The sequence below is a fragment of the Maniola hyperantus genome, chromosome 5, assembly GCF_902806685.2.
Source record: "Maniola hyperantus chromosome 5, iAphHyp1.2, whole genome shotgun sequence".
Classification (NCBI taxonomy): domain Eukaryota; kingdom Metazoa; phylum Arthropoda; class Insecta; order Lepidoptera; family Nymphalidae; genus Maniola; species Maniola hyperantus.
The window spans coordinates 9,690,431-9,707,821 of NC_048540.1; the positions used below are offsets into that span (position 1 = coordinate 9,690,431).

The 17,391-nt window shown below is 37.1% G+C and overlaps 1 protein-coding gene and 1 pseudogene across 4 annotated transcripts in view; one reads left to right on the top strand and one right to left on the bottom strand.

Moving 5' to 3' along the window:
• Window positions 1–7,986, top strand: part of Keap1 (kelch like ECH associated protein 1) — a 31,811-nt gene extending 23,825 nt beyond the window's left edge. For 3 of the 4 annotated variants that reach the window (XM_069498481.1, XM_069498480.1, XM_069498482.1), the window contains 7 exons: window positions 940–1,101; window positions 2,306–2,497; window positions 2,866–2,997; window positions 3,967–4,046; window positions 5,163–5,368; window positions 5,572–5,748; window positions 6,127–6,653. In XM_069498481.1, coding sequence (XP_069354582.1) covers window positions 940–1,101; window positions 2,306–2,497; window positions 2,866–2,997; window positions 3,967–4,046; window positions 5,163–5,368; window positions 5,572–5,748; window positions 6,127–6,416 — 1,239 coding nt within the window. In that variant the 3' untranslated portion in view covers window positions 6,417–6,653. Of the gene's footprint in view, window positions 1–939; window positions 1,102–2,305; window positions 2,498–2,865; window positions 2,998–3,966; window positions 4,047–5,162; window positions 5,369–5,571; window positions 5,749–6,126 lie in introns of all 4 variants that reach the window. The other variant, XM_069498483.1, reaches the window with a different exon arrangement.
• Window positions 7,987–9,095: 1,109 nt separating this feature from the next.
• Window positions 9,096–16,228, bottom strand: LOC117982565 (putative autophagy-related protein 11; annotated as a pseudogene).
• Window positions 16,229–17,391: the final 1,163 nt, after the last annotated feature.

Below are 17,391 nucleotides of genomic sequence, written 5' to 3' on the forward strand. Positions count from 1 at the left end.
TATTATAAACCTGAGCAGTGAGTGTCTGTTGAACATAAATAAAGGAATGCTGCTGCTGAAAACATCTTGCTGGTTTTATCCCTTTTTGACACATTTAAACAAAAACGTAGCTTTCACCATAACCATCCCAAAAGTGAATTCTAATTACCAGTGAGCGAATTTTTAAAATCGGTTCTGTAGATCGAGATATAACCAAAGTATGATTAGTGTGGTGTAATCTCTGGAAACTATGTTTGTTTGTGGGGCCTAGTAAAGCCAGTAACCGTTCATAATCCTTTTGTTAGAATTTGTCCTAGGTTAGGGGACTTTTTTAACTAAATTGAACTTGATTGACGTGTTTAACACTGCACCTAATCGCACAAAACCACGTAATCATGACTGTCAAGAAACAAAACTTATTGAGGAAAATATCATACCTGTTCCCACAATGATTGTCCTTATTCCTTTTTAGTATAATTATTTATAGTTTTTGAAATCTCATGTAATTCAAGATTTGTAAATGTAAATAGCAATTCGAAAGTATCTTTTATTCGAAAGTTCGCTGTTGAAAAGCTGTTGTCGGCAATATAACGTATTTGAAATCGCTATTCTACTCGCTCTATCGCTATGTGTGAATCCAGGGTATAATCTATCTCCATTCCAAATTTCAGCCAAATCCGTCCAGTAATTAGTGTACACATACATATACAAACAGCTTTTGCCTTTATAATATTAGTGTGATTTATGAACTTGATGATGATTTATTCAATGAACGTTATCTACGCTATTGTCGCCAGGTAACCGCACTGCAACCAGAACCGCTATGTTACCGTCGTCTTACTGCTACACAACCTCAAGTTATGGGGCGCGGCAACGCATACATTATAATTGATCTAAAATCTAAAGAAATGCACATTTATCATATTCAAAAATACTCAAGTATTAACATTTTATTTAAAGGTAAAGTTTGACGAGGATCGGAGGTATCCGCGAATGGAGCACATACTGCAAGCCGTACGATGCCAGTACCTCACTCCCAACTTCCTAAAGGAGCAGATGAGCACGTGTTCCGTGCTCAAGAAAGTCCCCGCCTGTAGAGAGTATCTCGCTAAAATATTTAAGGTAAATACTTTGCTTCTTTTAATATACTATGAAATGTTGTAATGAACTAAGAGCCAGCGCGTGTAAGACCTTCGTTATTTTACAAAAGCTGAAAGTTTCTCTGCGTGTTGTCCCCAACACTGGGAGGATAAATATACTTTGACGTAAGATTTTTTACACCTTTATTACCTGTTATCTCCCAAAACCACCACAAACCAAACAAACGTTCCTCCCAGTGTTGAGGATAATACACAGATAAACTTTCAGCTTTTATAAATTAATAAAGGTCTGGCACGCACTGGCTCTCTCTCTCTCTCTATAATCAGTAACGCAATTTAAAACTAAACCCACCAATGAAGTGATTCTATATTATCTCTGTTATCTTTAACTTCGGTTTCGATTACTCGCTCTGTGTACGGCTGATTTAAACTAAGTATGACACGACCAGTACAATGTTTGAATCGAAGCTTCTTAACCGCTGCCGGAGGTTTGGGATGACCTAATGGAGCGGCATTGAAACTCATCTCATTGTTTGGGGATTTCGCACATCGTTACACGCATTGATGTCTGTATGAGTGAGTGAGAAAGAGTACAGGTTCGTTTCTGTCGGATGTCCCACGATACCTTTTTTTGGGTTCCGTAGCCAAATGGCAAAAAAACGGAACCCTTATAGATTCGTCAGGTCTGTCTGTCCGTCCGTATGTCACAGCCACTTTTTTCCGAAACTATAAGAGCTATACTGTTGAAACTTGGTAAGTAGATGTATGATGTGAACCGCATTAAAATTTTCACACAAAAATAGAAAAAAAAACAATAAATTTTGGGGGATATATACCTGAACTGAAACCCAACCCCATACTGAAACTCAAAAAAAAAATTCATCAAACCCATACGTGTGGAGGGGTATCTATAGATAGGTCTTCAAAAATGATATAGAGGTTTCTAATATCATTTCTTTCTAAACTGAATAGTTTGCGCGAGAGACACTTCCAAAGTGGTAAAACGTGTGTGTGTCTAAAATAAGAGAATGATAAAACTAAAAAAAAATATGTTGTACATTAACTATGCAAACTTCCACCGAAAATTGGTTTGAACGAGATCTAGTTAGTAGTTTTTGATTTATCGTGCAAAATGTCGATAAAATACGATTGTAGTACGGAAACCTCAGTGCGCGAGTCTAATTCGCACTTGGCCGGTTTTTTGATAGTTTTTTAATTTGTGACAGGATCTGACACTACACAAGAAGCCCGTGGTGAAGGAGCGGCGGCCCAACACGCCACGTATCATCTACGTGGCGGGGGGCTACTTCCGCCACTCCATCGACGTGTTCGAGGCCTTCAACCTGGACGACAACTGCTGGACCACGCTGCCCCGGCTCACCGTGCCGCGCTCTGGACTGGGGGCAGCTTTCCTTAAGGTAAGGAATTATTTTTTACACAGGCTTATTCTGATACCGGAGGAATGTAGAGATATTTCTTGGAGAAGAAATACGGTTTCTATGGATTATTGCAGTTGTGTATACCCAGGCGTAAACGCCGGACCTGCTTCCCACAAACTCAAGGATATCAGAAGGGGCGATATAAAATCAAATATTTTGCACGCTTGCCAAAAATATTGTCTGGTTGATAATAATCACTCTGATTTTGGGCGGACAGGGTACGGGCACGTACTAAAACCATACGCTCACGGTAAAAGATAAATCCAGCTTAACAATTTGATTATTTGATTTAAAAAAAATAGATACTATAGTGATTCTTTGAATAAGCATTGCAATTGTTTGTATAGGGATTTTTCTACGCGGTGGGTGGACGCAACACGTCCCCGGGTGCGTCGTACGACAGCGACTGGGTCGACGTGTACAGCCCCAGCGCCGAGCAGTGGCGCCCCTGCAGCCCCATGGCCACGCCCAGGCACAGGGTACGAGTCTTGAGTCCACACACTTAACTCCCGACAACACATCCCCGGGCTCATACATATATTCATTTATGTTGGACAAGCATAGTGATGCCCCATAAACTTTCTTATGTTATAAAATGTCGCCAGTTTTTTTATCGCTAACCAGGTGCCCCGGCGAACATCGTACCGCCTAACAGTCGATTCTTTTTCAGGATTTTTTTTTAATTTTTCTCTCCGTAAGAACCATCCCCGTACTTCAAGGAATTTTACGAAAAAAGAATTAGCGAAATCGGTTCAGCTGTTCTCGAGATTTGCAATCAGCAACACATTTTGCGATTCATTTTTATATATAGAGATAACTTTGTGCAGTGTTTGTTTTGCTTGTGACTTGGGACTGTAGCGAATGTTTGTATAAAATTGGAAATTTGTGTAGCGTCATAACGCGATAGATTGCACGTTGATTTGAGTGTCATTGTAAAGAGCTTCAGGAGCACTAGTAAGGCTAGTGAAACAGTAAAACTATTTGCGGAAATATATGTAAAAATCGGCATTAATGAGATTGAAGCGATATTGGAGCCTAGGTGCGACAGAAATAAATTCCCGTTAAGGTTGCACTATCTCCCACCACACATGTAGACTACGCGGCCAAAAGTAATGTACATCGACCTTAAGATGGAGACAGCAAATTTGTAGAGCGTTGTCCCTGTCGTTGAGACCGATAAAACGTCATATAGGTATGAGTGACAGAGAATATGCTCTACTAAGCCGAAATGTCATTCTTAAGGCCGATGTACATTACTTTCGGCCGCGTACTGTAACTCCAAACTGGACATTTGATTCAAACCTGGCCAACTTTGCTACAGCATGCGCATGCAACTGCGTATTGATGCTACATTATAACTTCATACAAACACGAGCGTAGCTTGTTCAAGCTGCAAATTCATGCTGCTTGTACAATTTTTATTAATTTGAACTTGTTCGATGTGTCAGGTCGGAGTGGCGGTAATGGATGGTCTGCTCTATGCGGTGGGCGGGTCTGCGGGATCGGAATATCACAAAACTGTAGAATGGTTAGTATGCAACATGTGATTGATTGATGATTGCCACATTTACCTATCTAAACTAATATTATGAAGAGGTAGTTTGTAAGTTTGTTCGTAGGGGGTAATCTCTGGAACTACTGAACCGATTTTAAAAATTCTTTCACCAGTAGGTAGTAGGCTATTTTTTATTAAATAGTGATTCCTACGAATATTGTAATAAGCTACTCATGCGAAGCCAGGGCGGGTCGTTAGTCCATACTAATATTATAAATGCGAAAGTGTGTCTGTCTGTCTGCTAGCTTTTCACGGCTCAACCTTTCAACCGATTTTGACGAAATTTGGTACAGACTACTACAGAGGTAGCTTGCAATCCGGGGAAGGACATAGGATTTTTTATCCCGGAAAATTAAAGAGTTCCCACAGGAATTTTAAAAACCTAAGTCCACGCGTACGAAGTCGCGGGCATAAGCTAGTTTCTTATAATTTCATTAAATAATATTATATCAATGTTCGTCAAAGTATTTTAAAAATTATTATTATCAGATTAACTATTTACGGTAGAAGTCGCCCTTGGGCATAGGCCTCCCCAGTGGCGTGCAGGTTATAGAGGCATAAATGCACTGCTTACCCCAGTTGTAATAGCTCAATACATATTTTTCATTATGACCTGTCAGTAAACAGATTCCTACCTAACTAATGCCTACCCAGCTGGCTTCAAACACTGTGCACGCCACTGGGCCTCCCCCACCTCATAATGACATAAATATCAGCAATTCACGCACACAGCAATGCGAGGTCCATACTCATTTTATATTTTTTAACCAATTGGTACCACTATGTCCACAATACCATATATTTAAGCGTTTAAACTATCGTGAGTTATTTCCATTACTAGGGATAACGTCGACTAAACACGTGAGTAAAGCCGGGACAGATATTCTATACCATATATTTTTTGCTTTTTATGTGATTATTTGTGTATATAAAAGGATTACCTTACTGGTACGTGCTTGTTTGCATTACATAGAAAAACAGGTTAGGATAGGTTCTTGATATGTTTAATAGAAATTTCTTGCAGCCCCTTGGAAAATGAGTAATGAAAAATTACAAAGTGGTGAACTTAAGCTCAACTTGTTTCCGCAGCTATGACCCCGAGAAGGACGCGTGGACGTACGTGGCTTCGATGGGGCGCGCGCGGCTGGGTGTGGGCGTGGCCGTGGTCAACCGCCTGCTGTATGCCGCGGGCGGCTTCGACGGCGCGCGCCGCTCCGCCTCCGTCGAGTGCTACCACCCCGAGAACAACTGCTGGACCGAGGTCGCGCCCATGCACTACGCGAGGAGCGGCGCCGGTATGTAGAGGAAGAGGTTTCGATTCGACCAATATATTTGTCTCGACATTCAAGCATAAATTTTATTGGACAAACCGATTTGAATGGTTTTTTTATAACGTAATAAAAGCATTCTTCAAAATTAACTACAGTTAAATTAAAATTATTATTTACTTAAGACCAGAAAACTTTATGAAACTAAACTCGTAATATCTTGTATGCAGGCGTGGCAGCGCTGAACCAGTACATCTACGTGGTGGGCGGGTACGACGGCGCGGCGCAGCTCGCATCCGTGGAGCGCTACGACACGGAGCGCGACACGTGGGAGGAGGTGGCGCCCGTGCGCGCCGCGCGCTCCGCGCTCTCGCTGGCCGTGCTCGACAACAAGCTCTACGCCATGGGTGAGTGGAAATGTACCAGCGACAGTTCTTTATCAACTTTAGGCCACCACGCTGGCCAAGTGTGGATTGATAGACTACACACTTTCGACAACATTATAAGGAAGTCTCAGGCATGCAAGTTTCCTCAAGATGTTTTCCTTCACCACTAAAAAGTGAAGCAAAACACTCGTAACTTAGTTGAAGTTAGAGGTACGTGCCCGGAAGAGAAACTCCGACCCCCCCTGAATAGGAGCTTATATTATGGCTTAACCACTAGGTTGTCGCCACTTGCCCATATATAACAACCCCCTAACGCATATTTGTAAAAATTGATCAATTTTTACATGTATTATATATTCCATCGTTAAAAATAAAAAAGACGTTATGTTTACACTACAGGTGGTTACGACGGCACCGCTTTCCTAGACATAGTGGAAATCTACGACCCGTCCACAAACTGTTGGAAGAGCGGCACGCCCCTTACGTCGGTGCGGTCGGGGCACGCGTCGGCCGTGTGCTACCAGCACACCGCGCCCGAGCCCGACGCGCCCGCGCTCGTGGCCAAGCTGCCGCGCCGCGCGCCCACCGCGCCCTCCGCCGCGCCGCCGCCCGCGCCCGCCGCCGCCGACGACGTGCCCATGGCCAATAATATACTGAGTAGCTTCTCCACCTCACATAGACGATTATAGCGAGTACCCCTATCTCTAGTACGAGTTTTTGAAAACAAAATCTAAATTAGAGATTTCAATTTTCCTCTGAAATCTTACAAAATAAAAATAGTTATGAAAGAAGAGCTCTGCGCATTTTGTGTTATTGGCGACAGCTGCTGCGCTATTGTTTTGTCACCCAAATAAATCAGTTTTCGAGATTCGTAAACTAAATCGTTCGAAAAATTGTGACACGAGTTTATCGACAAACCCCTTCTTTCATATTATGAAAGAAGGGGTTTGTCGATAAACTCTTTTATAATAAGAAATAAGTCTTTATGTCCCTGGTGTATATACTTCTTAGCGGTCGTGCTATTGCGCTGTCTTGTGACAATTCAGTGATTGTGTTATGAATGTGTAACTTTATCAAACGCAGTGTTCTACAAACATTGACTTATATATAACTTCGTAAGGACAGGGCCATTGAACAAGCAAAATGGCACCGACTCATTAGTCCTAAAATGTTTATTTAGCACCAATGCAACCTCAGTGACGTCTGGATTTCAAACGGGTCGTTCATTAGTATCTAAGAGGTGGCGCTGATTTATTTGGTACCAAAACCGTGAAAAGTTTTGTTCGCCTGGGCATATCTTGTCATTTATTTATATCTGCTACTGGATATTTTCCACAGTTCTGTATATTACGGTATTTTTTATCAAACTTAACTGCGCATTTGATCAATGTCAAACATTGATATTACAGTAATAATAAAGTTATGATCTAGGCAGTTGTCCGACCGCCGACGATAAGCGAGAAACGAGTTTAGCTAAAAACTAAAAAAAGTTCGCGGGCAACGAGAAGCGAGTGCGTAGTTGGTATAGTTTTGTAGCTGGGCTATGAGCAAGATTCGTTAATCCCTGCGCAAACTGCGCGAGTGTTTCCACCGCAAAACTTCGCTGAGCGAGTTTTTCTTTGATAGCTCTTGTCGCTGCGAGAATTAGTAGAGTTCTCGCCGGCAGTGTACGCAGTCAGCGATCAACTAGTAATATCATCATCAACCAATAGACGTCTTAGACGAAATAGGTCTTTTGTAGGGACTTCCAAACGCCACTGTCTTGCGCGCTCTGAATCCAGCAGCTCTCTGAAACTCGAAGTTTGGTGCCGTATGTCCACTTAGTCGGGGGTCTTCCTACGCTGCGCTTGCCGGTACGAGGTCGGCATTCTAGCACCCTGGGACTTCATTATGATTATCTCTATATATAAAAATGAATCGCTAAATGTGTTGCTGATCGCAAATCTCTAGAACAGCTGAGCCGATTTCGCTAATTCTTTTTTTTATAATATTCCTTGAAGTACGAGGATGGTTCTTACGGAGAGATAAATTTAAAAAAACTTCTTGAAAAAGAATCGACTGTTAGGCGGCACGAAGTTCGCCGGGGCAGCTAGTTAATAATATATTTCTCTCTTTTATTGACACGGAATCATACTAGGTTCGATCGATTGTATGTTTCTTTAGCGAGAAAAAAGTCGATAGCTAATCGCTCCCTACGGCGGCAGTGGGACATCTGCTTTACTGTCAAGTTAATTTTTACATTAAGAGTTGGTGTGCAATACAGCTAACATAATAATCAGTGACATAATTTTATATTACCTTGTAAATAAATAAAATAGTATTTATTATGAATCATGATAAGTGCAATACAGTTCACATATAAATCAGTGGCATATTTTGTAATTTTATATTACCTTGTGAATAAATAAAATATTATTAATTATGAGTCATGATAAGCGCCAGCCAGTCATGGACTAAGAGCCAGCGCGTGCCAGTATAAAAGCTAAAAGTTTCCCTACGTGTTGTCCCCAAAACAGGGGGAACGATCAGCGACTATGAAGTTTGGATCATGGTGGCTTTGGGAGGAAACTTAACAAAGGTGTAAGATTTTTACCACGTCGTGAGTAAAAAGTCTAATTTTTTTATACTTCTTCGGAGTAGTATTACACATCACGTCATGCGTGTGACCCTCTGCCAGGCGCCCTTAAGGGTTACGTAAGATTTTTTACACCTGTATTACCTGTTATCTCCCAAAGCCACCATGATCCAAACTTCATAGTCGCTGATCGTTCCTCCTTGTGTTGAGGAAACTATCAGTTTTAATAAAATAACGAAGGTCTGGCACGCGCTAGTTCTCTCTCTATAAGTGCAATAAAGCTCACATATAAAACTGGCATAATTTTATATTACCTTGTGAATAAATAAAATAATATGAATCATGATAAGATTACGAAAAAATATTTTATATACTTAGTTAATTATGTCTCTATACAAACTTTAATGAATATAAACTTTTAAATCACATTTTTACGCTAATTCTGCTATTTATTTTTATATGATTAATAGTGTTACATAATTGTCACAATATTTTGAGATAATTAACGTTATTAGTTCATTTAAAAATATTATTTTTTACACTAATTCAGTCTTCTACAGAACATTATTTTAGAGAAAATTTATGGGCGCAAAATATCCGTAATAAATGTCTCATCTCGAATTCATTACTTAGTAGGTAGTTATCTTGAAAATAATTAATCCAAACCTTGTAAATAATTTGAATGTATAATATTAAAACTAAAATACCTTTTTCAGAAGCTGTTATTGTGATTACCGATTATGTTACAAAGTTATGTAAATATAGTAAATAAGAACGTATTTTGTAAGGAAAATAAAGACTGTTATGGGAGTAATTTAACCTTTTTATTCACAGTTTAATAACCTTATCGGCATGCCCAGACGAGGAACTATTGTCCGCGAAGGACTAATATGGATGACTAAGAACTGCTACAGGATTGACTAATACGAAACACCGTAATAAAAGATGAAGGACTTTGGTCCTCTGCGGACAAGTCAATCGTCTGCGCAGGCTATTTTAAAAATTAAAATACACGTGACGTTTTGGTACAATATCCAGTTGAGGGGAAGTCAAATGCTATCATATCAAATTCATCTGTGTTCAAATAAAATGCGGGTTTGTTACTCCAAAGTCAAAACCCATCACAAACACTTGAGTTATCAAATATTATTTTTAAGCATATTCGAAGATATTTTCATGGACGAGCACACATGCCTAGCCTACCACCAGAGCAGAGCATGTCTCTGCTCTGATCTGGTCAGGTGCTACGCTACGGCCGTGGCTAATTACCACCCTGAATGAGTGCAATTGCCGTTTTTTTCTAATAGGTAGCTAACATCCCAATTAATACACAAGCACAAGCTCTAAAACTACCTGTTTCGTAGTTTATATTTCATTCGTTAATCGTCCATTTTGAAATATTTTTATTTATTGTTATAGCGGCAATAGAAATACACATTCTGTAAAAATTTCAACTCTCTACCTATTACGGTTCACGAGATACAGCCTGCTAACAAACAGTCGGATGGACAGCGGAGCGTTAGTAATAGGGTTCCCGTTTGCACACTTTCGGGTGCGGAACCTTAATATTGGGCCCTTTTCGACTAGTTATTTAGGGATCATTTGATATCTAGTATTTGACTTCCCCTAGGTACAACCCGTTGACAGAATCATGACGTTTTACCGGTCAGACTATTTGGTAAGGAAAGGGTTTTTTGTACCAATAGTTATGACAGGTAACATATGTGTTAAAGTTTAAAATACAATAAAAATAAGTAGTAGCTATGTACAGTAAAATAAACATGGACCTGTTTCCTTGCCTAGACTCTTAGATGGTTTCCTAAATTCATATTGCACTATAAAACATACAAATAAATTAATCCAGACCAACAAATTTAACAACTTAAGAAGGCTTTTTAATTATTTTCCTTCGTCTTTTAACGAAAAGCCTAACATCTGGAACGTCTGCTTCGTTTAAAATCTCACCTGGATTTGAAGCATTACTTACATTAGATGACAAATTGATATTTTCATTTATCTTACTAGCATCATTTGATCCAGGATCTGGTATAACTGTAGATAATATATACGTGCTCAGTTTTCTGAGGTGTAGAGGTGGCTAACGCGTTTATAGTGTTGAGCACACATGTTTTCATGTTTGCTTCATCATTATTTATTGTTTTGTCTGCATTTTCAATGCCACATTTTTGGCTACCCTGCAATAAATTACTTTCGGAAGTGTATTTTGGTTGTACTCCAGTGGATATGATGACAGTCTTAACTATTTCTGAATCACCACTTTTTCTATCCTTTTGATATAAATTATTTTCAAGCGAATTATTTGTAGTTGCATTTTTATCCAAATCTTTGGAGACTAGAAGCTTTTCATCATCATTTTTCGCTTTTTCTATACATGTTTTGTCATTCGATTGGTCTTCTCGAATAGTCGGAAAAGCACTTACTTCACACGCATTAGATTGTACTCTGTTGATATCTTCAACACTTAAATCAACAGCATCCTGAGTATTATCAAATATAGAGGCATACTTGGCAGCCAACGGAAGCTTAATATCAGGAGTGGAAATTCCTAAATCATCGGGCGTTATTAAACTACTGCTGTCGCCAAATAAGTCGCTAAACTTATGTTTTGTTTGTATCGAAATCGCTGGGTTAGTCTTAAGTTTAGTGAATGTTTGTAATTTTTTGTTTTGTTCTTTTGCTTCAGTACAATTTGCATCTTTAACTTCTGTTTTCTTTTTAGTTTTGCGATTTTTACCACTATCCCGAGAGGAATCTTTTGTAACTTTTTTTAAATTCAGAGATTTGTTTTTTTCTTTTGATTCCCTATTCTCGTCTTCAACCAAAGGCATGTCACCTTTTTGTTTATCATCTAGGGAAACTACGGACGGTTTATCTTTATGCAAGATTTTTTTAGATTTCTTAACATCATTTTGTATGTCCCGACTTTCATTTGCTTCGTCGCTCAATTCTAAATCGTCTGCAAGAGTACAGTTTACACCTGTTAGCGTGTTTTCAGGTAGTACTGTGTTCCTTTTTGACACTTCACAGTTCTTGTATTGTTCATCAATAATTACATTTTCAGTATTGAGAGTAATAACTTTATCGTGTTTTTCTATTTCTTGCTTTTTAATTTCATTACACAAGTTACTGGCGAATTTTTGTTTCGTTGACAAATTAAAATCCTCGTGTTTTATCGTTGTAGTTATTTTATCAGGTTTTTTTGTATTTGGTATTTCGTTTTTGTTAATAGATGGGTTTATCTTATTAGAATCTAGAACTTCCAAGCTATTTAAAGTTTTGCTATGGTCTTTATTAACCTTTTTATTTTCATGCCTTTTATCCCTATCATTTTCTTTTGTATAATAAGCTACATCATCATTTAAGATCTGAATTTCACCAGATTCCAACGAGTCATTTAATAAAGGTTTATCAATATTCAAGTAGATTTCATTTACAAAATCGTTATCAGTGTCTTCAGACAATCTTCTTGTGGGAAATGTTGGAGGTATCATAAATTTTTCTTTGTTTGATATTTCCCATGAAGAAACATTAACAGGTTTTATATCAAAATCTTCACTAACAACAGTTGACAAAACTGTTATCCCTTTATTGTTCTTTATGACATATTTATTACTTGCAACTCTAGGGTCTTCAAGGGGATTTACAGCTGTGTGTTTTATTTCTGTAAAGAAAATCATTTTAAACATAGGTACATAATATTATGAGCTATAATGTAGAATTATTAATAACTTTTAGATATGAACTTTTACAAAAACAAAACATATATATTATATAGTACCTTAACAATCGGTTGAGGTACTGCACTCATCAAATATTAACATAATCAGAGGCGATTGGCAGAGGTAGGTTCATTAAAATCTTGTTTCGTAAAACTGCTCTCAAACCATGTTCTGTTTCCTTGTCATTATGCGAATGTTTTCTTTTAGTAAGTACTTTTATTTTGATCAGTTTTGTGGCGTTTACTACTTGGCTCCTCTAGCTCATTTCCTAATTTTATGTTTTACTGCAGAGTTATTGTAAGTATGAGGTAATGTCTCCTGCTTATCATAGCAATTTTCTCTTTCGAAAGCCCTTCTATCTCGACTTTTAGAGCGTTATACTTATCCGTAGGGGGGACTCCTTGTACTCTTGTCTGCTATTTGTATAATCACTCTTGATTTACGGGTTTCTGAATTCTCTCTTTGTATATTTAGAGAACGATACTTTTCTGCACTAACGCCTGGTATATTTTGAACTAGATTCATGCCGGTCATTTGGTAATTTACCAAGGTCAGTAATCTATTTGTTTTACTGGTATAAAATCTGTCCTTACTTGAAAAGTTGTCTCTACTTCTATATTTATCATAATGCCTCGTATCTTCTCTTAATGGTGATCTCCTTGTGTTCTTTAAATTGAGTGCCTCATAATCATCATCTGAACTAAATATTGGTTCTATATTGCTAAAAAAGGGTCATTGTAATAGTAGCTTATTATAATGTGCAATATTTAAAAGGAAAAGCTGATTGACTGACTGATGCTATCAACGCACAGCTCAACTACTGGACGGATTCGGGCTGAAAGCCATGCAGATAACTATTACGATGTAGTAGACATCCGATAAGAAAGAGTTTTTGAAAATTTAATCCCTAAAGGAGTAAAACAGGGGTTTGAAATTTGTGTAGTCCACACGGACCAAGTCGCGGGCATGAGCTAGAATAATAATAAAATACAAAAAAACTGCTTTATAAAATTGCAAAACTCACCTACAAAAAGGCATTGATTTCCTTCTATTTGTAATTTTTGCTTCTCCACTTTCCATAGGAACACCTTTATGGAATTTTGTTTGATAATTTTATTGTTAGTGTCCCTTAATTCTTCATCATCACTAAGTTAGGTTTATGTTTCCACACTTGACGTAGTGTCTTCTGATTGAGTACGGGTTGAGTTAATTCTAAAAAACACATTTAAGTTTTCCTTGTCCAAAAGAGTGCATAACCATGATCACAACAGTTGTGTCACATACATATATTGGGAAGGCACTGGCCCCTAAGACACGGGATTTCCTAGTTTAGGGGTCAAGGATTCCCGAGAGTTGATTACTGTACTGAGTTATTCAAATAAATAAATATTATATTATTATACCATTTCACTTGATACTATAGATTCTGAACCACCCCTCAGTTACTTCAGTGGACAAAAAGTAACCTTGTATAATTACAGGTATAGCACATAACTGAGTAGGCTCCTGTGGTAGTAGCAGTGCGGGAGGGGTGACATGTGACGCACAGAGCTGTCCTCCGTTGAAGACTTCTCTTAAAATAATTACTTTACCAACATTGCCTTGAATAATATTTAAGTACCTATGAACAATGGTACTGATTCTTAGCATACCTAAATTTTAGAGTATTCGCATCTTCTCTTCTTACTAATATATTTGAAAAGGACAAACAGTTTCAAATTTAATTTAGTCGTCAAACCTCGTGACTTATGCTGCCAATCGCGAGCCTCTTGTTTAAATTTGTGGTGTGCACTAAAATTTTGAATTCAAATGTAAAATTCATGTTCTGTCCTTTTTTAGCAATATAAAAAGAAAAAGAGTCAGATACTCTAAATTAAGTATAGAGAAAGACAACAGAATCAGCGCCGGTATATTATTAACAACAAAATTATACCTGTCATTTTTAGGCCTCTTTTCTTCCTTTTGGTTACCTGATGGAGGTTCTGGCTGTGGTTTGGCAGTACATTTAGTTTCAATTTCATAACTTTTCTTTAATTGCTGAGTATTATTCTTATTGAACCTTCTAGTGTTCGAGATGTTTTTACCTGTAGTTTGTAGTGTTTTTATTATTAACAGGTCCTTCCTAAAACACAAAAAGAAATATAAAGCTACATCTCAAAGCTTAGTTTATTACAAAATATTTTGAGCATTCCATAGCTCCTTAACTCCTGCAGTATCCAATGTCCATATCCTAAACTTCCACAAATCAATAGCCAAAAAGCTGTTAAATACTCTAATTTGTCCAGGAAATTTCTTCTTCCATCAAGTTGCTGTTACCTATTAAGAGTTTAGTCCTCCAGCTCCTAAAGTATTGATCAGATCTTTACTTTTACATGAGACTTATGGAATAACATTATTATTTCCTATCCCAAATGAACCCTATTGTTTTTCACTACATAAACTATACTATATATTATTGACCTGGGAATTAGCTATAAGTATGCTAAGAAACATTTAAATCCATTCAGTAGTTACAACTTTCAACATGAAGCATGCAGACATACAAAAATTAAGGAAATACAGTTTTGTGCTCTATATAAAATAATTCTTCCTCTGCTTAAAATTTTAAAATCTATACTAATATTATAAAGAGGTAAAGTTTGTAAGTTTGTTTGTAGGGGGGTAATCTCTGGAACTACTTAACCGATTTTGAAAATTTCTCTCACCAGTAGAAAGCTACATTATTCTTGAGAGACAGGGTATATTTTATTTCAAAAAATTAGTGATCTTGAAAATTGTAATAAGCTGCCCGTGCAAAGCCAGGGCGGGTCGCTAGTTTTACATATAGAAATCATCCAATTAGTTTTATTATGAGTATAGATAGATAAAAAACAATAACTTACTCTGTGTTAAGAGACTTAATCATATCAGCTTTTCTTTCAATTTCAGCGCGAGCTGTTTTTAATAATGATGAATAATTCATCTCCAATTTTTTGTACTCAGAGTGTAACTTATCAAAATCCTGTAAAATATTCTACAATATCAATGCACATCTATTCTGTATATAAATGATTTCAATAACATTGTGGTTACTTTAATGACACTTTAACAAAATACCTGATGCAGTGAGTTGCTCTACAAGTAAGACATATTATATTTTGATTCTAATAATTACAATACTGCTAGATGATGTGACTTTGATAGCGTGGATTTTAGTTTTTGAAAAATTCTACCATAGCAGTTTTAGTTGAAAGTCTAACATCCCAACATCTAAACTTATACTATACTACTATACGCAAATATATATATTTCATGCAGTTTAGGTATGTATGAATGCATTTAAATGTTATCATGTAGTATTAGGTAATAGACAAAATTATTAGGACTATTGTGAAACCTATTATACCTATACAATACTTATATATATCTATGGCTATAGCTATCCAAGTTAATGCAGACAATTCTCTGATTCTTCAAAAAACAACAGTAATGACAGAAATATTTCACAAGAAAACAACATTGCTTCTGGTCTTTTTTTGGTTTACAGTAAGATGATAGATATTATAAGCATGACTATGGAACCCTCCCTTACCATGTTTTGACACACACTTCACCATCACCGTTTTTAGTATAAATTCATCAACATGGTATACGTCTTATTATGTAAATATATATCATGTAAATGAAAATTTTCTTTGGAAAATGTGCCTCAGGTATTAGTATTAAATGCCTTAATAATTAAGAAGGAATATTACTAACCATCTGCAAACGGGTCATAGCACTAGAATATTCTTCAAGTTTGGTCTTAAGCTCTTTATTTTCATTTTTCAGCTGTAAAAGACATGGGTTTAACTTGGTAAAGAAAACGTAATAATACAAGAAGTATGCGGATTATTATTAATACTTAATTTGTAAGAAACAATCTTATATTAGGATATTTAACCCACAAATTAATAATAATTAATTATTAGTTGTAGTGAATAGCAAAAAAAACATTATTGGCGCTAAAACTAGGTACCAATTGTATTATGTAGTTAGGTTGTACTAAATAAAACTGTTACATATTACTTACCTCATCTATGATTTTCTCATCGTAATAATTCTCCAGATTATCATACAAATCATCCATTGTTCAACAAATTTTCTTCAAAAAGAAAACAAATACAAATCCACTTTAAAACTCGAAAAATAAAAAGTGATGAGACCATAGAATACATTTACTCCAGGAGATTATCTATGGTCCACTTCTTTTTTTTTTTTTATTTATTTTACGGCCCTGGATAACAGTCCTTTAAGGCCTATGGTCCACTTCTTTTTTTTTTTTTTAATTTATTTTACGGCCCTGGATAACAGTCCTTTAAGGCCTTGGTCCACTTCAACTTCCACAGACCAAAGAGCACAGACCAATAACATCCAAAGAGTATATATATATTTATATATATCAGGGCAAAGAGTATATAATCACTTGGTGACTGGTGTTTATGGTCCATGACCAAAGATATTATTCATCCAAGGAACTACTGATCTGCTGATCCGTGATCACATCACAGAACTGAGAACATTATTCAAAGCTCAGAACAAGGACTATTAGAAGTAGCCCTATGGTGACCACGAATCTATACTAAAACCGGATTTAATACTTAAGGATATCACCGAAAGAAAAATAGACTCTATTCCATTGCGATAAAAGTTATTTTCCTATGACATAATCAACTGGAGAAAACGTGCCGAGCGAGAGCCACAAATCTGTATACAACGGTGTCCCACTCGCACGCAAGAGTAGCCATGATTTTGGGTTTTACACAACAGACTCCAAAAAAATGTAAATTTAAGAAATATAAAGGGCAAAAATGCTACAGGCAGCAGCAGATTTCTATCACTGTTTTTCCAAGGCTAAAACTTGTGGGGCTTGACCACACTGGAATTGGAAAGGTATACGTCAACTGGTCACGACTACGAGGGTGTGCGACGCGGCGTATCTAAAGTTTGTTTTGCGTCAGCGATCTGCCACGTGTAAGTACGTCGTGAAGATTGAACATTGGCTTTTGGAGCGTTAATTAATCGGCATCAGCACAATGTACCTACGTTCGAGAAATTGGAAGGCATTAGTAACTACAACATCTGGAAATTCAACAAGTGCCACATCTTGATCATACATGACTTATGATCATGTATTGAAGGTACGGAGTCCATTGACCCATCTAGAGATTTACGTGCTCTTGCTCGTATTTTAGTTTAGCTGTGAAGCACATATGTGTGCAATATTATATTCGAAATGCAAACACAACTAAGCAAGCCTGGGATGAATTAAGCGCAGTGTTTGAAGATAAAGGATTTAGAAGACGTGTAGCTTTATTAAGACTTTTATAG